The sequence below is a fragment of the Rhinolophus ferrumequinum genome, chromosome 12 (genome assembly GCF_004115265.2).
Source record: "Rhinolophus ferrumequinum isolate MPI-CBG mRhiFer1 chromosome 12, mRhiFer1_v1.p, whole genome shotgun sequence".
In the NCBI taxonomy this organism is placed as follows: domain Eukaryota; kingdom Metazoa; phylum Chordata; class Mammalia; order Chiroptera; family Rhinolophidae; genus Rhinolophus; species Rhinolophus ferrumequinum.
Genome location: NC_046295.1, coordinates 48,723,127 through 48,744,150, shown reverse-complemented (window position 1 = coordinate 48,744,150; position 21,024 = coordinate 48,723,127). Strand labels below are relative to the sequence as shown.

General features: G+C 43.0%; 2 protein-coding genes and 1 long non-coding RNA gene across 3 annotated transcripts in view; 2 read left to right on the top strand and 1 right to left on the bottom strand.

The window, feature by feature from the left end:
* Positions 1 to 321: 321 nt before the first annotated feature.
* On the bottom strand, positions 322 to 10,171 carry LOC117032128 (uncharacterized). Its single transcript, XR_004424684.1, has 3 exons — positions 9,935 to 10,171; positions 4,378 to 4,441; positions 322 to 945 (listed from the first exon to the last, which is right to left on the bottom strand). It is a non-coding gene; the product is annotated as an uncharacterized LOC117032128 (long non-coding RNA).
* On the top strand, positions 1,036 to 6,705 carry C12H9orf153 (chromosome 12 C9orf153 homolog). Its single transcript, XM_033123362.1, has 3 exons — positions 1,036 to 1,343; positions 2,365 to 2,839; positions 6,299 to 6,705. The coding sequence occupies exons 1-3, from the start codon at positions 1,278 to 1,280 to the stop codon at positions 6,523 to 6,525; spliced, it is 768 nt and encodes a 255-aa protein (XP_032979253.1). The 5' UTR covers positions 1,036 to 1,277; the 3' UTR covers positions 6,526 to 6,705.
* A 220-nt stretch (positions 10,172 to 10,391) lies between the features above and the next one.
* Positions 10,392 to 21,024, top strand: part of GOLM1 (golgi membrane protein 1) — a 41,309-nt gene continuing 30,676 nt past the window's right edge. The window contains exons 1-2 of the mRNA XM_033123365.1: positions 10,392 to 10,541; positions 19,280 to 19,429. Of these exons, the coding sequence (XP_032979256.1) occupies positions 19,301 to 19,429 (129 nt within the window). The 5' untranslated portion in view covers positions 10,392 to 10,541; positions 19,280 to 19,300. The remainder of the gene's footprint in view (positions 10,542 to 19,279; positions 19,430 to 21,024) is intronic.

Here is a 21,024-nt window from a genome sequence, read left to right as displayed (position 1 = left end):
AATAGTTCAGATAGATAGAAAGATAGATAGATAGACAGATAGACAAAGTATCCCAGAATAAATATATACTCAAATATATAGATATTCATTCTGGGTTTTTCTACTTTGCTTGGGAAGGAGGAAGAACCTAATTGTTTTTACTTCACCCCAAACATCAAATGAGTGTTTTTGGCTCATCTCTGATACTCACCCTAGTTCCCACAGCTACCAGTCAGGATGCAGTGGTCCTCAGGAAGATACTTCCCTCATACATTCCACTACCTACCAACAGACGATTCACTGGAATAAACTAAACCAAGGATGTGAAGTATTGTGGGGTTTATCTATTATTTATTGCTATATAACAATCCATTCAAAACTTAGTGTCTTAAAACAACTATAATTCATTACTTGCCATAATTTTGGAGTTGGCTGGCTCAGCTGGGTTGTTCTCCATTTAGAATTATCTGGGGTTGCTCGTGCAGGTGTAGTGTCTGGAGGCTCAGATGGGGCTGGGTGAATCAAATGGCCTCATTTACATGTCAGGTGCTCGGTGCTGGCTCTGGACTCCACACTGTCTCTCCAGAAGGGTATAGTTGGGTCTCTTTACATGGTGGCTCAGGCTTCCAAGAGTGTGAAGTGAAGCTGCAAAGCTTCTCAATGCCTAGGCTCTGGCACTCACACAATGTCACTTATACTTCATGCTGTAAGTCAAAGCCAAGTATAATGCCAGCCCAGAGTCAAATGTGGGGGTAGACTTAGCTGCCACTTATTGATGAGGTCAATTGTATAAATTCTGTGGCCATTTTTAATCCCCTGAAAGGGGATTAAACAAAATTCCATCTGTAAAATGTCTATTAGCCCAAAGCAAATAACTTCAAAAAGTTAATTGTTGTCAGCCTTTTTCTTCCGAATAAAAACTACTTTTCCTGTGTAAGAAGGTAGGCGAGTCTTTCTTTAGATGAACTGAAAGATAATCAAAATATTTAAGACAAAAAAAATCCACGTAGGACTTATGAACTGGTAGTAAATGCCTGAACATACATGTCATATAAGAATCTGAGGTGTTTCAGAGAAAATGTTTGGTTGAAACATGATTAATTTGACAGACCTAGAGTACGGAGAAAACACAAGAAAACTTTAAATGGTATAAAATTTAAAAAGTGTCCCACTTACAAAGTTGAGAAGATTTAAAAAGTGTTACCCCCTCACCTTTGTATTTTATCTAACTTTTGACCTTTCATTTCATATCCCCTTATGTTGACTTTTTAGGAATTAGAGAATAAAATCCCAGCACAATGCTCTTCCACAGAGACACCGACCCAAGTCCAGATGACACGTCCACCGAGTCTCCCAGGTGTTCGGTATGTCTGTAACATTGTACACAGGAAACTGTACGTTCAAGACTTGTAAAAATTCAAACTCTTGAGTACCTAGTGGCATGTGGGGGGCGGGAGCACAGAGGGAACACAAACATTTCACGTCCCTGACTAATCCTTTTTTGGCACAACAAAATGCAGCCCTTCTGAGGACAGGGAGCCTGAGGGCTAAGTTGTTTCCAGAATAATCCTAATGCGTATGAAAGAGCCATTGACAATCTTAGCCCACTTCCGACTTGGTGCGCTTGCAATAGAACTGACTAGAATTGAAGGGAAGCTGCACTGGGCCAAGTGACTCAACTCAGGGCTCTCACTTTGGCCTCTTTGGCCTTCCAATGTAATGACCTAAGAAGCTTCTTAAGAATAATGGGATTAGTAGGCAGAATGCTCTAGAAAAATAAGATTTTACTCCATCAGTACAGGGTCTTAGATAGAGAAGGGGACTCTGAGGAAACACTGCCTTGTCTGCCAACTGTTGCCCAACACTCCACAAATGTAACCGTTTGCCTTGGTAAAACAGTCCAGGGAATAAGGACGATTACAGCTTCCTTTGTACTGTGTTCCTGAATGTTTCAATGCCTTTGGATACTATGATGAACCTTTGATATCTAGGCTCCCTTTCTTCCTTAAAAGGAACCTAGCCTTGCTCAAAACAAACATTGCAAACCTCCACAGCCGTCTCTCTCCTCGGTAACTCAAAGAATTTTATAGTTAGAAAGATCTTAAAGACTTTAGAATCCAAGTTGAACAGGCTCGTTTTATAATGCAGGCTCTTTAAGGGATGTGTCTAAATAATATCTCTTTTGGGGAATGAATCTGATACTTGACCATCTGGTCTCTGCTCCATTTTGCCATTATTGACTTGGGTTAGTCAGGCAACAGTATCTTTCAAAGATAGGTGCTTCTGTTTGCAAGTTATTTTTTATCCTATTTGTTTTAGGGTTTGTGGGTCTGCCAGACGTTTACACTGTCATCAATCTCTTGACTTCTCATTTTTTCCCCATAGCTGCCAGAATTATATGCATTTGTTGACAATTTTAATAAGGAGAGCAAGAAATCGAATCTCCTAAAAATTTACAGTATTTCACCTAGTGAAGCACAGAAAATCCTCAGTCAAAAACCGAATGCTATGCCAGTCATCAGCGGACCTAACGTGAGAGAAGATCCTCAGCCTCTTTTCATGGGCAAGGTGGTTAGAAAAGAGCAGGAGAGTCCAGAAGTTATGACTGAATTCCTACACTGCTGCTTACTGACTGGCTCATGCCTTCCCATAGAGAGACTCTCCAAATCCCAGCGGAGACTAACTAAGTATGGGATCCCTCCTCCCTCATACACTTTTCCGTCTGAGATTCTCACTGATCCCTCCAGCTCTTTGGCCACCACAAAGAAGATTCAGGACACCAAGCTGGGCATTTCCCATGTCAAGCCAGAAAAGTTTATCTTTGAAGATAGAGTTTCTGGATATGTATTAGCTGATCCAGGTAATCTGAACAGATGAAGCCACGTGGGAGAAAAACGAGTGGAAATCTTACTGCAAAATTTATCTAGATTTTTATAGCTGAAATAGTCCAATATTGACCCATAGGAATTTTGCAGTTCTGGGGTTTATGTCTGACATTCTTGTTGCCTGTAATGGCAATGGGAAATAGAGAACAGGGAAATCAAATATTCCAGGGTCAAATCTCAGACCCATTCCCAAAAAGGTGTACTACTTATACACGGCATTTAAACTTTGATAAAATGAGCCGGTTAAACTTGGACTTTAAAGTACCCATAACTATTTGTTTCTTGTTTCTTGAAATTACTCAAGTGTTTACTGAATAATAGCTTATCTTTCTTAAGTATCTAAACTTTTCTTTAATTGAGAGTTTTTTTGGTATTTTTTCCATAAATTTTTACCTTTACCTTATTATTACATCTGTACAAACAGGAGGAAACTCTCCCTTCATTTTTGATACTTTAATAGGGAGGTACCCATAAAAGGCCAAAGACCATACAGAGAAAGTTGAAAATATATAAAACATATGATGGTAAATTTTAGTGAGAAGGAGTGTCTCATTCCTAAGGCCTCCATTTTTCTTATGTAATTTGTGGGAAGTAATATTTTGTAATTCTATGTAGCTATAAAAAATAGATTAAATCAGTAACATATTTAAACCCCTCTGAAGTAGGTTCTTGACTCAAGGTTAAGACCATTTGCACAACAAATATTTTGACACCACCATTTTAATATTAAAAGTAATAGGAGATATGGAAGGAACAAATTTAAAAGAATAGATTGATTACTCATCGTATTTGGTCTAAGATGCTGGAAGAATCTTTGCCGTAACTCCCTATATTGATGTCTTTCCTGAGCCTACTGCAGGTTTCAAATTCCTTAGATAAAAATCATATGTTATGTGTTCTGAAGCCCACGCAGAATTAGAAATTAAGGCAACTGAGAAATGGCCTACATAATCCACAAAAGTACACAGGTAAAGTCTAGGACAAGAGAGGAAAACGTGTGGAAGGTGTTGAGGATCAGTAAGAACTGGCAAAAAGTCTACTGAAGAAGTGCTGAAGGCTTTGGATGTTTGATAGGTTTTGAATATATATAGCCTCACTACCCACAGGGGCCAAATTATCCTTTCTTCCTAATGCATGGATTGTCTGCTGTCTACCTAAGCCCTGGAGGTGTCGCATGTATCCTCCCAGACTCTGTGTTGAAATCTCTTCTCTGCCTTCATGACTTCCTTTTTTGAGATCCTGGAGGTAGAATTTCTGGGACATGTCCTGTCTATTCAAGGAACATGCATGAAGCCGGGTAGGCATCCATATGAGGAATATCCCGTAATTCCTCAGGTTTAATTGATATTGCAACAATTTATCTTTTATTGTCCTATATTGCCCAGTATTACTATTGTTTTATCAGCCAGCCAGTCTCTAAAGTAATCTCAGTCCAGGAGAACTGCAGGACTCCTGGTAGCACCAAGCACTAGGAAAGGAAAAGGGAGTGGGTGCTGCCATTTTGTTCTCCTACCTTACGAGATCCTCTTGCTCAGGTTAAATCCTGTAGGAACACGTAAGTTAGGAATGTGTTTGACCTAAAATAATAGAAAAACCAAACAGGGGTTATTTTTCTTATATAATTACAAGTCTGCAGGTGGGCACACAAGGGCTGGAGCAGTGTCTCTCAGATCGTCCAGGACCGAGGCTCCACCATCATTTCATGGATGGCTTTTGTCTTCATGGCCAAAAGATGTTTCCTTCACCTCCAGGCACTATGGCAACATTCCAGGCAGGAGGAGGGGGACAGGATAAAGGGCCACGGTGGCTAGTTTGGTCCTCTTTTAATAGGAAGCAAAGCTTCCTCAAAATACACCTCCTAAGGTGATCAACTGCTCCCTACATCTCATTGGCCAAAACTGGGTCCAATATCCACCCCTTACTGTGAGGCAAGCTAGTGAATAAAGTTCTGAGCTTTCTGTCCTCCATAGTAGAGGAAGGCAGAAGAGGATTGTAATGGGTATGGAGGGAGCCACCCTATAGTATCTACCACAGATCACAACCTAAAAGCTGTTTAGTGATCAAAATCATCAGTTGTATGGCCTTCTTTTGCCAAATATCCCTTTCCTTCCTTCTTCTATCACCAGTTCTTGCTATTACAGCCCTGCCAAGACCTTGTCAAACTTGCTGAAACTTGGCAATTGACCCTAGCGACAGACTGTTGAACACCGTGGCCAGGTATGAACTCAAGGAACAGGCCCTGGCCCCAGTATCCTACTTCAGGCATATACAGAATATATATAAAGACTTTCTACCAGGTAGGCCCCAGGAAAACCCAGGCCTTTCCCAGGAATGGAGGCTTGGCTGGGGCAGGAGCAGTGTCTGGGCCATACGTGACCTGCTCAAATATCACCAAATAGGAAGGCTGGTGAAGTCGCCCTGGAGAAATAGACCAGCCCTCCTACTTGTTTGCTGTACTCATTATTCTCCTTATACTCCTTACATTCACCTTGACTGTTTGGCCTCTGGTCTTATATTCAAGCCCCTGCCTTAGGCCTTGTATTTTTTGTTTTTAGGTTTTTACACACACACACACACACACACACGTATATATATGTATGAATATACATACATATGTATGTATATATGTACATATATATATATATTTTTTTTTAAGCTCAGGAGCGCCAGTTTTTCTTACTTTTTAACTTTTATTTATTTTAAGTGTGTTTTTTCAGGACCCATCAGCTCCAAGTCAAGCAATTGTTTCAATCTAGTTGTGGAGGGCGCAACTCACAGTGGCCCATGTAGGGATTGAACCGGCAACCTTGTTGTTAAGAGCACTGCACTCTAAGCAACTGAGCTAACTGGCCATCCGAGGTTTATAATTTTTTTAGTCATGAAAAGAAACGAAGGGAAGGGAAAGGGAAACGGCTGCTGAGTAGGGGAATATGCAGCATATCATGTCTGTGGTTCACTGGTTCCTTGAAGGAACTGCAACTATTAATGACACTCCACATTGGTAGGTCCTGAAAGAGGAGGGAAAACAGCCAGATTCAGGACTTAACAGCAGCACCTTGGAAGAAATCTCCTGATCAATCTTCCTCCTTGTTTTAACCAGTCATTAGGATCCTTTTGTTCTGTCTCTCTGCAGGTCTCTCATTTGCACATTCTTAGTAACAAAGCACCACACGAGACACTATCTCTACCTGCAATGGGCCTGCAGGGTCCACTCCAGCCCAGTTAGCCAGACCCACCCAATATTTAGAGTAGGGCTTTAGATGAAGTACACACCATAGGTTCCCCCTTAGTTTATAACGCTTCAGAAACAGCTTTCTACTAGAAGGGAGGAGACCCAAGCTCATCAAAGCTTTATTCTATCATAAAGCATCTCTGCATAACTGAAAGTTAAATGACACCACCATGTGATTCTTTGAAAATGTGATTCTTTGCAGATAAACAATTCATGGATCTAAGGGATCTGGAATGGAGATATTATAAGGGGATTGCAAAGTGGAAGCACAACACTACAGATTCATTTATAAACATACCATACAACAGTGAGAAGAGGTTTGTAGAAAGCCAGAAGATGCCTGATGTTATTTTCCCCCCTCTAGTTCATAGGTCTTTGGTCATTTATCCTCGAATTGATTATCCAAAAAACATAACTCCTCCTTCTTAAATGGAATATGCAGTTCATTAGAATATTGTGGATGTGGATTTTGCTTTTGAGAACATTGAATTTATACACAAAAAGTAAAGAAGCAGAGGCATCATGGAACATAGGAAGTGAGTCTATACAATATGCATGTGAGGTCCAAAATCAAACCATTATATGGAGTAAAGGTTCCAATTGATCTATTAATGGAAGACCTGGTTTGGTCCTGTGAAACCCATCTGGGCCAAGGCTGAGGAAAATAAAGATCATATGAAAATAAAGGGTGTATCTGAAGGAGAACTCCAAGCAAGAACAGCTCTTAAAAATATTTTAAACCCATGAAAAAGTCCAGTATCATAAAAAAACGTTGGTAAATTCAACAAATGGAAGAATTAATACTTGAAGATATAGAGATCAATTTCTGAGAACTTATAAATAAATAATATATTAACAGCTTAAAGACGTGAGGAAGGAAATAACATCTATGAAACAAGAACAGGAAGATTTGAAAAAGAACAAATTAGCAATCTTGGAAGTGAAAAATACAGTCATTTAAAATAAAATAATAATAACAAACCTCAATAAATTACCTCAATGGTATAATACTGGATATATTACAAGAGAGGGGATTAATGAGTTGGAAGACAGCACTGAGAGTAAAGCTTCTAGATCACAGCACAGTGAGATAAAGGAGGAAATTATGAAAGAAGTAAAAGTAAGGGAGGGTAGAATGAGAAGTTCAGAAATATATCCAATTGCAGAAGAAAATAGGGAGAATGGAGAAAAAATGATGTTTGAAAATAAAATGACTGATACATTTCCAGAAATGAAGAAACACATGAAACCTTTAATTGAAAAATCTCACTGAGTGATTAGCAAGAAAATAAATCTGTACCTAGAAATGCTGTAGCAAAACTGCCAAGCACTAAATAAGAAAGGAAAATATAATCTACAAAAGACAGAAATGGATTACATACAAATGACAGAATGACAGTGGATCTTTCATGATTAATAGATGTCAGACGGTGATGGTGTAATATACTGAAAATGCTGAGGGAAAACAACTGTCAATCTGGAATTCACTAACCAGCCAAACTCTCTCTAAAGAGTAAGCGTAAAATAAATACATTTTAAAACACAGAAGAGCCAAAATTATTCATTACTCACAATCCCTTACTGAAAAAAACTACTAGCAAAGTACGTACTTCATCAAGAACCCAGAGAAACTGCAAGAACTAGTGGTGAACAATTAAATTAATAATAATATACAAGTATGTGCATGATTGTGTAGATATTAAAATATATTTCCAGATTCTACTTCCTAATATTTTATTTAGAAAATGTCTTGATATAAGTGAAATTATTCTGTAATTTTCATTTTTTGCACTAGTTTTTAAAATCAAGAGTTTGGCTTCAGCATAATGGATATCTCCAGCAGAAGATACAGTCTAGAAATGGGCACAAGAGGGGTTTCTGGGGTGCTCATAATATTGTGGGTTTTTTTTAATCTGTGTGCTCAAGTGTGTCCAATATGCAAAATTTTTCAAGCTACACATTTAACAACTAAACTTTTCTTCATGTATACTTCACAAAAAAAGTTTTAAAAGTTATGCTACCTTCACAAAATGAATTGGGGAGTTTTCATCTTTTTATGAGGCCATAGCTATTTAAATAGTTATCAGAAGTATTTATTCTTCAGAATTTAGGAAAAGGGTCTTCCCTAGAGTCTCCAGAAAGGAATGAGGCTCAGTGCGATTTCTGACCTATAGAACTGTTGTTTTGAACTCATTTGGTTTTTGATAAATTGTTGGGCAGCAAATAGAAAAGTAATACAAAGTCGACCCCCTTGAGCGGGAGAGGACATCACTTTGATTGGCAGTCCTACCAAGGCTGTATCCTTTAGAGATAGGACGGAGGTTCCTGTTTGAGAAGCCCGTGACATTGGGAAGTGAGGGAAAAGGATACCAAACAGGCAAAACAGGGGTGCCCACTGCCACCAACCACTACAGCTCATTGTACATCATTTAATCAAAATTGGTCCAGTTGAATTTTTAGGGCCAGTAAGGTATTGGGCTAAATGTTCTGGGTGAGAGGACTTGAGGAAGAAGAAAACTTTAACATTATAAGGAATGTAAATCCAATATTTATATATGCAATAATATATTTCATCGTAAAAGTTCTCATGAAACTTGAAAAGGACTGATTCCTCCTCAGTGAAGATGTAGTTAATTCAGCCAGTACCTATACATGCAGACCTGTCCCATACAAAGAATCACTGGCTTAGTCACTACTACTGAGTTGCTGATAAATGAGAGGCACTAATGGACACCTACTTAGAGGCAAATGAGATGGCAGTTATGGTCCACCAATTTAAGAAGGCTAAAAACATAACCAGGAGAGCCAAAAAGGAGCGATAAAGGGAATTTACTTTATCTGTCCCCAAACGTGGATGTGATCACTTATGGTCACTAGAAGATCAGAGCAAAGTGATGCAAGTCAAGTCATCAGAAAAGCCAGGGCTGATGTCCAACACACTCTCAGCTTCTGAACTGACCAGATGGCAGTCTAACAATGGGTAATGAAAATATCACTTTGGAATATAACAGAATATGACTCTAAAGGGATCATTATTGTCATCTTATAATTCAGTTAGAAGATTTGGGCTCATAAAGATATTTTCTGGCATGTAAGGAGACCCACGCTCAGGTAGTAGTAAGATATGTTGGTCACCTTTTTCAAGGCGAGTCTTTGTTCGGGTAGAAAACAATTTTGGCTGTAAGCATTCCCTTAGGAATTTGTGTATGTCCCTGTTTGTTTTTTGTTGTTGGGATTTGGGAGAGTGGAGAAGAAGGGTTTTTCCTTTCCCATCTAGGTAGGTTCCAAAAATGATGATTCTAGGAAAACTGTTCTCAGTCCTGGCCACGTGTTAGAATTATCTGGGAAGCTTTAAAACAAACACACACACACACAAACAAAAATAACAATATTTGGACTCAGAGGTGGGGCCCTTGGCACCTGAATATTCTAAAAATTCCCAAGTAATTCCAAACCTCTGGTCAGTGCAACCAGGGTTAAAAACCTTTGTTTTAGAATTTCCTCCTATGGGAACCCTGTGGGTCATTAGTTTTGTGGCATCCTCTCAGGGAGGTAGGACCTAACAGTGGTTCTCAAACTTCCGTGCACCCAGGAGCCACCTGGGCTGTTTAAAATTCAGATTCTCAGGCTTCAGTAATAGAGAGTACTAGAAAATCCCGCTTGTTCACCACCCAGGAAACTTCGTTTCATCTGTTGCCAAATAGTTAGAGGGTCACAGCCCAAAAAATTAAGGCTTGAAAAACAGTCGAGGGTAGATTATGGCCAACAGGGAAGGGATGTGGAATTTCAAAACAGGACAATTTTGTGAGTATACGCAACTCTCCCCCCGCCCCCATACCTGTTTTTCGTGGGCTCCTCTACTCTGGGCGGTTTGGGCTGGGACCACTGAAGGAGACGTGAGTATGGCCAGATGTGTGGCACTGGGTGTGGTTGGCTCTGTGTTCCGGAAAATTCCTTGGGGGATGGGGGATAATTGTCCCTTTGCTCCGCCGCTGCTCCCCACCTACGCGTTTCCTTAGGAAGGGTCGGGACCGCTCTATTTCTCCTTTCGGAGCCGCGTCCTGCAAGAGCGCCCCGGTGGCCTCGGCCGAGGAGGGGCAGCGGCCCGGCGGCCCGGCTGCACTAGTTACCCGGCTCCTGCCGAGGGGCAGCCGCGGGCCGCGGCGCGCGCACCGTGTGGCCGGCGTCCGGGCGCGGCCCCGGCCTTTCCTCCTGGCGCTCGCGGCGCCGCCTCCTCCCCGCGCTGCCAGCGCTGCCGGGGGGCGGGGACTCGCCGCTGCGGAGGCCGGAGACGCCGCGGCGCTGGATGCTGCGCGGGGCGCACGGCGGGGAGCCGGCGGGAGCGCGAGGCCGGCGGTGGCGGCGGCGGCGGCGGCGGGAGAGCGGCCGGGTGGTCTGAGAGCCAGCCTTGCAACGCCCAGCGGCCACTGGAGCCGCGGCAGGAGGTGAGTGAGTGGCGCGAGTCCCCAGGCGTGCCCTGTCGCCGCCCTGCGCCCTGGCCGCTTTCCCTCTCTTCGTCCCTTCTCGGCTCGGGGTTCGCACCCAGAAACCCCGCGCCGGTCCCCGGAGACACCGCCCAGCTTGCGCCCCGGCTGCAGCCTTCTTCCAGAGTCGGCTCGGGGCCGTCCCCTCACCTCCTCGCGCCGGAGCCTTTGTACCCGGGCCGCCTGGACCTGCTGGGCTCAGTTCCCCGGCGCCGAGGGGTCTTGCGAGGATTCCCTGCCCCTGCGGAGGCCAGGCTGGGGCGATGCGGAGCCATTCTTTTTGTTCTTCGCTTGGTCACGCGGGTCGGCATCTAAAGTCAAAAGCTTGCGTCCCCAAATTCGTACCAGTGCCAGTCCTGAGGGCGTGATGGGCATGAGGGCAGGAAGGGAGGGCTGGCCGCGCCGCTCGCCTCACCTCTTCTTCCTCCCTCCACCCCGAGGCGCGCTCGGGCCGTCGCGGGTGCCCACGTTGGCAGCGGTCGCGTCCTGGCAGGTGACCTGGAGCTGGCCGCGGGGTGCTTGGACTGCGCCGCCGGAACCCATGTGGAGCCCATTTCAAGGATGCTCCAGGCCCCCTCCTGTAGTTCTCCACCTTTGGCAGTGTGGCGGATCCATAAAACTTTTGATCTGCTGTAAAAATAGTCTCCTGGGTTTATATGCTCTTTATATTTCACAACCTGTTTAATATTTTTAATGATTTTTTTGTTGTTGTTAAACAGAATAGGAAAATTACTTATTTTGATGAACGTTCTTTTTAGCGGAATTTAAGAATCATTATTATACTCAGAATGCAATGATATGATGCTAGTCATTTTCAGATGTCCCATTTCGTGTGGCTTTCACCGTTTTGAGATTTCCTTTGTCTAGTTGGGGTTTCCATGGCCCTACAGACAGAAATTATGCAAATGTCGAGGGACATTACTAGGGGCAGATTATTAAGATGTCCAGCAGCCCGATGAAATGTTTAACAGCCCTAGAGTGACACTGTGTTTGGCTTATGGCCATCAGATTGACTCAAATTTAGGCAGTTTGTAGTATTTATGAATTTTTTGGAGCTTGAGACCTGGGAGCAATAGAATCTCTTGGAGATCCTTGGATCTCCTGGAGCATTCTAGCTCTTCCTTCTTGTGTCATAAAAGATTAAGATAAGCTTATGCTATTGGGAAGAATTTTACTTTACGTATTTGTAAATAGAACCCAGTAACTAGCTAACCCTATCTTTAGGCCAGAACTCAATTTTTAAGATGTCAGTGGTCAAAAAGACATTGAATTCTTAGGATATTTAAAGAAAAAGGTTAGCTCTCCAAGATGTATTTTGTTCTCCTATGGAGAGGTTATGGTGTTTTTTTCATTGGTTTTGCTCAAAAATGAAAGACCAAGGATGACAGGAACCAGTGTGTGTTCCTATCAGATTGCAGTGAGACTGCTATTAGGAGCTAAGGATGCCATCTGCTTTCTAACTGCTGGCCGTAGGTCCAGTTATTGACGGGGGATGCTAAGATTTTTCATTTACATATCTTTTCAAGGGCTGGGGCAGAAACAGCAGTGAGGGTTATTGACCATGTTGGCCACGGGGCTACCTTCCCCAGCAGGGAGGGCACTGTTGACCTTACTGACAATCCTGTGCAAGTGCAGGCTGGGTTTCGGCATCTGAAGCACGCACGGTAGATCGGCAGAGCCTGGGGAAACTGCCTCTGCAGGGCAAAGTTGGAAGGGTGGAGTGGCACCAAGCAGGCTGTGATGAGCAGGGAAGCAGGGTACCTTGACAGGCACTTTAGTCAACCGGAGCTTGAAGGCAGCATGGTCCCTGAAGGCCATCCCCCCTTCTAAAAAGGCTTGGCGTGGCCAAAAGGGAGGAGGGGAAGGAGGCTGGGATGAGGGATGAGAGCCCCTGCGCTCTAATTCAGTTGTACCATTGTTATTATTTTGTTTATCTTGAGAAAAAATGAGTTGCCTCAGGAAAAGATTCATTTCTTTTCAGTGACCTAACGGTTGAGAAATAACATCCATAACTGGGATTAGAAAAAAGCACTTTTTTATTTGTCAACAACAACAAAAAACCCAAAAGCTTTGTTAATTTTTTCCTAAACATTTGTAAAAGTAGAAAGAATGATTTTTATATGCTTTTGCTCTCACCTTAGGAAAGAGTGTGTGGCATTTCCTCTGCCTCCGAAAAACATTCTTAGATTGTGGTTTTCTTTTCTAGACTTCAAGTTACTAATGAGATTACATTAAAAGAGAGACTTGGCTTGATGTTTAAGAAGTGCTTCCTAAATTCCCAGAGCGTCTATTTTGATTCACACAGAAATTTCCTACACTTTCAGGGAAAAAAAAAAAAACGCCTTCTCAGATTTTCCACAACATTTTGATCTTATTTTTCTTTAAAACCCTTCAGGGCTGTATACTAATACTTCCCTTATTAAACTAAGACCAAAAAAAAATCAAGTAATATCAGGACAGCCCCTTTTACTTGGTAACAAGTAAATGGTCTCATTTAATTTTCCAGCATTAGGAGACAGACACCAAGGTTATCCCTTTATAGGTGAGCCCAGGGGCTTGGGAGATGAGTAACTTCCCACCACCCGGTTAGAAACACGTTCTCACCCTGCATTACATCTCATCTCGATGACCTGCCCAAGGCTGGTGATGGGGACCATGTCTTCTTTGTGTCACTTGAAGACAGATCGTTCTTGCCACCTTGGAGTCCTCAGTGGTGGGTTCCAGCACAGAAGTGAGCCTTGGAGTCTGAATGAGTTCAGTTTTGTTTTTTTCCTACTTCATGATGCATGTATATGGTATAATCATTTTGTTTTAGGGAAAACTGTAAAATACTGTGATTTAATCTGGGAATGCTAGAAATCAGTTTTAGAACTTGCTAATGTTATTAATATACATCTTCCTTCTTAATTTTTTATGTTACTGTTTGGTTTCTGTATTAAAAATATGCTCATTGAGGAGAAAAAGATTTTATAAATTTGTGGGGACAGAGTCCCAGGGAGCAGTTTCCAGGCTCTCAGCCTCAAGTGGAAAGGTTCTGGCCCGGGTTATCAGATGTAACTAGTTGGTCATCAGCTGTAACCAGTTAGCTGTTGGCTACTGATATAACTGCCGTGGCTGAGCTAGCAAGAGCAGATTGCAGTTAGCAAGGGGTTGTTGGTTGGTTGGCAGAGAAGTGGATGGCGGATCGAGTGGATCCTGCTTCCTGTATTTCCAACCCAGCCGCCAGCGAGACTATAGTGGTGTGACTGCCCTACCTATGGCTCGGTGGGTGTTCCTTTTTGGCCTCATCATGTCCTGCGTTCTTATGCAGGGAGCTGGAGCTGAGTCCCTGCATGACAAAAGTAAAAAATGAAAACTTCATCTCTTCCTCTCCTCTATACATTGTACTCTTACTACAGCTTGTATGTATCCTTCCTCATAAACATTTGCTATGTTTTTTGTGGATATAAAAGTATGTTCATTTATTGAGTGTGTTTTTTTTAATTTTTGAACAAAAATGGGATCATGTGATAATTACTATTTTGGAACTTTTTCACTTGACAATTTGTATTTTGATTATCTATGGCTCTCTAACAAATCACCTCCAAACTTAAAACCATCATTTATTATTGCTCATGAGTCTGTGGGTTGCCTGGGCTCAGCTTAGTGGTTCTTTTACTCTACATGATATTGGCCAGGGCTGCAGTCTTTTGAGGCTCAGTGGGCTGGAACTTCAAGATGACTCATTGGCTAATTGTCACCTTTTAAAAGTAACACCTTGGTGAATTCTTAGAAGAGGCAAAATGATAACATACTAATGAGTGATTTAGAAAATTTAACTATGGTTCTCTGATTTCAGCACTATTAGAAATGGAGGGCCTAACCCATCACATCTGGTCTCTGTCTTTATAGCTGATTCCTTTTCTTTTCCCATTTTTTTCTATATCAAAACAGGCTGACCGTCGCCTGTGGATCTTGGTTTGCTGACCTCATTTGGAAATGTTCTTGGAAAAGGGTAGAATATTTCTAACCCCTCATAAAAAATGTCAGAGACCAAGCACCTCACAGCTCCTGGCACTGAGCTGGGGCTGCTCAGGTCTGTTTGCTCATGTAGTGACTTCTGAATTTCCTGCTTTGCACCTCGGCTCTCCAAGATCCAGGTGAGGCCATTTCCTGAGAAGGAATAAAGGTGCAGCTCCCCCACTGCTTAGAGAAGCTGCATTGTCTCTCGATGTTGACATTGGTCCAACAAGCTAATCTGATTTGATTGCTCATATACACGCGTTTTTGTCCATATGATTAAAAACCCCAATGTGAAAATAAGGAAATGGAAAGAAAAAGTATTTTAACTAGAAGGTTCAAAGGACTCATGCATTTGACAGGTTGCCCATTTTCATATGTTTCTTTATTTTCAATAAAAGTAATTAGAGGTCTCTGCTCTCTTATAAAAATTTTTGTCTTATAAGTCAACGATTTTAACCAGTAGGTCAAATTCTTAAAATTAATTAAGCCAGCAGGAAATAACCTGCAGTTTTTCATAATTTTTCCAATTTCCAAGACACTTTTAATGAGGAAACACAGAACTTTCATTGCAGGGAAATGAGGGGTTTCATAGAGTTTAGCTGATTTAGGTTAATCATTTTTCACCATGTCAGATGCCTATCATCAAATACGAGAGAAAACACATTCTGAAGTCTAATTTATAGTGAATATTAATACATCAAACATAGTATATCTCCCACCCACTTCCATCACCCCCTCAAGTCCACATAAATTCTACGGTGGGGAAAGGAGAGTGTTTATAGTATAATATTTGCCAGCTGTAAACTGTGGCTCTGAGTTACTGCCCACACTCTTCATCAGTCTTTGTCATTTGTCACCTGTATCCATCCCTTTATTTTCAGCAGCAGTGGTTTCTACAGTCCCGTAAGTCAGTGGTGAAACACCTTGCAAACCTGAAGACTGAGCGTTGGCACGTCCTTCCCCGTGGTCACCTTCTTACCTGGACAGCCCTATGTCCATCCGGAGCCCAGGGCTCTCCTAACGGTCCCCTCTGGACAGCTGGGCAGCCGAGTTCTGGGTCACAGTGAGGGGCTCCTGAGACTGTATTCGTGTTCAGCTTCCTCTCTTTCATTGTATGGTCCTGGTCTGGGTCGTCTACTGCTGCAGCGACAGCTGTGAGTCAGCCCCAGGTGATGGCAGTTACGGCTGCTACAATTGACAGAAAGCTCAATAGGAGGATTGCAGATGGCTGGTTCCTATAAAGTAGGATGGTCATGGAAGGAAAACATTCATCACCTTTTCCTTATAAAATAGGAATAGACTGGATCTAGAAATAATTTGTTATTCACTTTTCCATCTCTAATAATAATAGTCAACGTTTATCGAGCAATTACTATGTGCTAGATGTGGTTCTAAAGCGCTTCTAATATCTTAACTCATTTAATCCTCAATAACCAAGGACAGTGAGGCGCGGGGGAGGGGGTCTTTTGGCTCCTAAAAGGTGGAACGAGAATCTGACACTGGCAGTTGGTTTTCAGTGTTCTCTAAACTCTGCCCTAAGCTGCCTGGTGCTCGCATAGTACCTGACTCGTGGCGGCTGCTCAGTAAAGTTTTGATTGAGTGGCTAAAGGAAGGAGAATATTAAGCAATCATTTATACACTTTCCTTGAAGTGAAAATTGAGTTTATATTCTGTTTTCAAACTTATAGTACACCCACCCACTGACCTATAACTGCTGGAAAAAAAAAAGTTCATGCAGGGATCCCATCTTAAAGTATATTGTTAGGGAATTAAGTATATGACCAAAATAGCCTTTCAAGACACTAGATAAAAATAGATTATTCAGTAAGGGTGCTGAAGGAACTGGCTAGCCATTACCAAAAAAAAAAAAAGGTCGTATTCTTTTTTTTTTTTTAAAGTAGGGTGCAGCTCACAGTGGCCCATGTGGGGTCGAACCAGCAGCCTTGGTGTTATTAGCACCATGCTATAACCAGCTGAGCTAACGAATCACCCCCAAGGTCGTATTCTTTGTATTGCCTTTCTCCTTACATTAAAAAGGAATTCCAGGTGGATGAACGATTTAAATATACATATGAAACCATAAATATGTTGAGAGGAGATATGGGTAAATGTATTTCTAAAATTAGAGTAGGAAATGTCTAAGTCTAAACAAAATCCAGAAGTAATAAAAGATTGACAAGATGAGGTTATTTTCAAAACACCACCAACAACCAAAAACTATGGGCGAAAAATTGCCTAGAGAAAGTGTCACACCTGGTGGCATGCGGGGTCTCTGGTCTCGCTCCCCACATAAGAGCGCAGGACATGATGAGGCCAAAAAGGAACACCCACGGAGCCATAGATAGGGGAGTCATGCCACTATAGTCTCGCTGGCAGCTGGGTTGGAGACATGGGAAACAGGAGCTACACTATCTGCAACCTGCCGTCACTTCTCTCTCTGCCAGCCAACCTCACAACTGCAATCCGCTCTTGCAGGCTCAGCCACCATCTTCTTGCTAGCCCCCCATTTGCTGCTAGCATAGCCACAGCAGTTATATTAGTGGCCAATGGCTCACTGGTTACAGCTGACGGCCATTCAGTCACAGTTGATGGCCATTTACTACCTGAGCCAGCACCTTTCCACGTGAGGCCGAGAGCCTGGAAACTGCATTCCTGGCTCGGTCCCCACAGAAAGTCAAAAGACAAATGAAAAATTGAGAAAAATAACCCATGAAAGACCAAACAGTTTAATATACAAAGAGCTCTTACAAATCAATAAGATGAACACCCCAGTTTAAAATGGGCAAAGAATGTAAAAATGTATTTCACCAAATGAACATACATATGGCCAGTGAATGAAAAGATGATCATTTAGGCTTATGACTAAAGAAATATATTTTAAATATCATTACTAATGAGATTGCCAGACATTAAAAAGTTTGTGTGTTATTGTGTGAGAATACAGATAATTCTCATACAGCTTGTGGGAGGGTAAGTTACTGGAAATGCTTTGGAATCCAGCATGGTAAGATCTATCAAAAATTTATTAGAAATTTAATTTATGAAAGGAGTAAAGTGACAAGGTGTATTACTAAATGATTCACAACATGTGTAGAACAGTGTGAATAATCTTGTTTGGATTAAAAAATATATATTGATGCTTGTAAGTGCATCAAGATTGACACCAAGAAGAGTGGCTGCATATTATTATAGAATCTCCTGGGAGATTAAAAACACCTATACCTGGGCCCTGCTCTCAGTCCGTTGAATTAGAAGTGGAGGAGTGGGGTCCACATCTTGGTGCAGGCGTACTTCAGAGATTTTGCGGGTTCAGTTCCAGGCCACCACTTACAAGAAAGCGAGTCATGATGTTTTTGCTGGTGGAGGGCCTTGCCTTCCATTTATTAAAAACACTACACCTGTGGACCTCGGTAAACTTAAGAACAGTAAAACGAGGTGCACCTGTATTAAGAAAAAGACTGTCTCTCCCAGTGACACACGTAGAAATACCATAGGGTGAGAGCTGGCTTTCAACTTTCCTGTGCTCTCACTCACAAGAGCTTTACCGCAAAGGTGAGTCCCTGGTGGTATTTCCTCCCCCTCCACCTCTCTCCCCATTCACCCTTCTTCCCTCTTCCTCCATTGCCTGCCCAACCTGGCATAAAAACCTCAGAAATAGCCTTTATTGTTTGCGTTGCCCTCTCTCTGATAAGGTCCTGTTTTACCTGGCTCAGCAAAAGCCTGTCGGCAAAATCAACTTTCCTCTTCTTTGGTGACTAAGGCTGGGATCCAGCCAGACCTGATGTTGAGTTGAAGCCCATGAACAAAATTGATGGCTCCTTTCTTGTAAGCTGTATGCGTACGTGTGTTTCTTTTAAGAAGCTCCATGCTCTCTGCAGCTCTCAAAGTTTTTTGGTGACTTGGAGGTGCTGTGCGGCTCCCCAAGCGGTGGTCGCACAGATCAGGGCTCTGACGGGAGAGAAAGGAGGGAAGCCAGGTGGAAGCCTCTTTTCTGTGTGTCCCTGTGACTTAACACACAGTGCAAATTCACTGTGACTCCCTAGGATTGCTGTCAGAACTCCAGGACGCTTTCCTGCTTTGCTCAAGAAACGCTTCAGGGGTGGCCGGTTAGCTCAGTTGGTTAGAATGTAGTGCTGAGAACACCAAGGTGGCGGCAGGTTCGATCCACGCATGGGCCACTGTGAGCTGCGCCCTCCTTAAAACAACAACAACAAAGAACAACAGCAACAACAACAAAAAACACGCTTTAATCGGATGTCATTAGTAATTCTGTCAAAGAGTTTTAAAAAAGGCAAACCCTCTTAGGAATCAAATCGAAAAGCCCTTTTTGGAGCATAATGAGAAGCGGATGCTTTCTAGTTGGATGTGGAAACTCCAAATATTTGCTGTTTATAGAGATGATTCATTTTCAAACTCTACTAGGGAAGTAGGTGCTATAATTATCCCCATTTTACAGATGAGGAAACGGAAGTGAAAGAGAAATTACTTGCCCTAGGTCTCCAAGCCAACAGGGAGCCAGCCCTGTGCCTAGGACACACACCACTGGGTGCTGGATAGGCTACGGGACCTGTTCTCCATCGCCAGCTTCGTCGTGTTTCAAGGAGACACCAGTCATGCTTCAGGGCAGGGTGCCTTCCTGTTGGTTGGGACAATGGACGCGGACTAGTACTGAGCTCCTGTTTGTTTTTATTTGGCAGATTCTCAGCCTGGCCTTTGAGATGATGGGACTGGGAAACGGGCGTCGGACCATGAAGTCGCCGCCCCTTGTGCTGGCCGCCCTGGTGGCCTGTGTCATTGTCTTGGGCTTCAACTACTGGATCGCGAGCTCCCGGAGCGTGGATCTCCAGGTGTTTTGCTTGTCTGCACGTCACAGAGTATTTAATATTGCTGAGTGGTGGGGTGCGAGGGCTTGTTTATCGCCACCTGAGGCATTGTGCTCGGTGGTGGGCACTCGCTGAAACGTGAGTTCGGGCTCAGCATGTGCCCCACCCAGCCTGGGGCCTGACTCCACACCAGCTCTGCTCTTGCATGGGAGAGGACCCCCTTGTGACTTCTTAGGATTGCTGTCAGAACACGCCTCTGCTTTTTTCATGCAGTAACAACTTTTAGTTGAGCCGTTTGGGCTTGTCCTGGGAAGACAGCTTGCGAAGTGTGCACTGACCACAACCCATTCCTGTCCTCCCGGCCACACTCGGTATCAAAGGGTGGGGTTGGAAGTGCAGTGGGATAATGGGGGTGAGAAATGGGGTTTTGGGGGGACCAGTCTGCATCACCCTCATTTGATGGTGATGATTATTTTAGCTTTCCTGTTTATTGTGGCCCATGCTGGGTAAGGCAGAGCTGAGGAATGATAAACAGTCTCCTTGACCAAACTTCAGCTGGGCTCCTCTTTTCAACGAGGCCTCCATCTTGGCCCCTCCCTCTCATCCTGGTTTTGGCCTGCACGGCCCAGGCTTAGCAGAGAATCCTGCTAAGTCATCCCCCCGCCCCTGACATCTGATCAAGCTCCTCGTTCTCATTCTTGATGTCTAAGCCCTCGGCCTGCCGTTAGCAGGAATCCTGTTAGCCCAGATAAGCAAAAGTCCCCCTCCCTCGATGTCTCCTCTTAATACTTTTCCACCCATTCACCACCTCAGTCTGCTCGTTGCCTGTAGAAATCCTCTGCTGTCTTTGCTGTATTCAGAGTGAAGCACGGAGATCCCCTCCTGCCGTAGTCATGACCCAAGTTGTGATAGTCTTGAATAAAGTTTTCCTTACCGTTTTAACAAGCATCAGAATAATTTTTCTTTAACAGTACACTACATACATCATCATGTTTTGTACACAAACTCTACAAGGTGGGGACTTTATTTTCCCCATCTCATAGGTGGGCAAACTGAGGCACCGAGAGGTAAAGTACTGGGGGAGCTGGGATTCCAACCCAGTCTGTGATGGCAGAGCTTGGGCTCTTAGCCATGGAACTTCATCCCACTTGAGTGTTTTTCCTCCTTCCATGTTTACCTACCCAGGGTTGTAGTGCCTTTGTCTCAGCTTCCACCAGAGCTGTGTTCTCTGGGCAGATGTGGTCTTGTTGCCCAGTATTGGAGAACTGAATCTGTTTTTAGAAATTTTGTCTGATAAAGAGTGATTAAGTGCTCTGTCAGTGGGGAAAAGGAACTAAATATTTGAGTACCAGCTCCCACCAGGTAAAGCATGAGGCATTTTATGTACTTATTTAAACCTCACAAAATTCCTGTGAGGGGTGTGGTGGTGTTTCCATGGAGACATGCAGTGGAGACACAGAAGCTCAGAGAAGTGAATTCCTCACTTCTAGCACCGTTTCTCTAGAAAAACCTGTAGTGTCTACACAGTTGACTTAAAAGTTTGCGCCTTGGGAATGCTGTGTTTCCCTGAAAATAAGACCTAGCTGGACAATCAGCTTTAATATGTCTTTTGGAGCAAA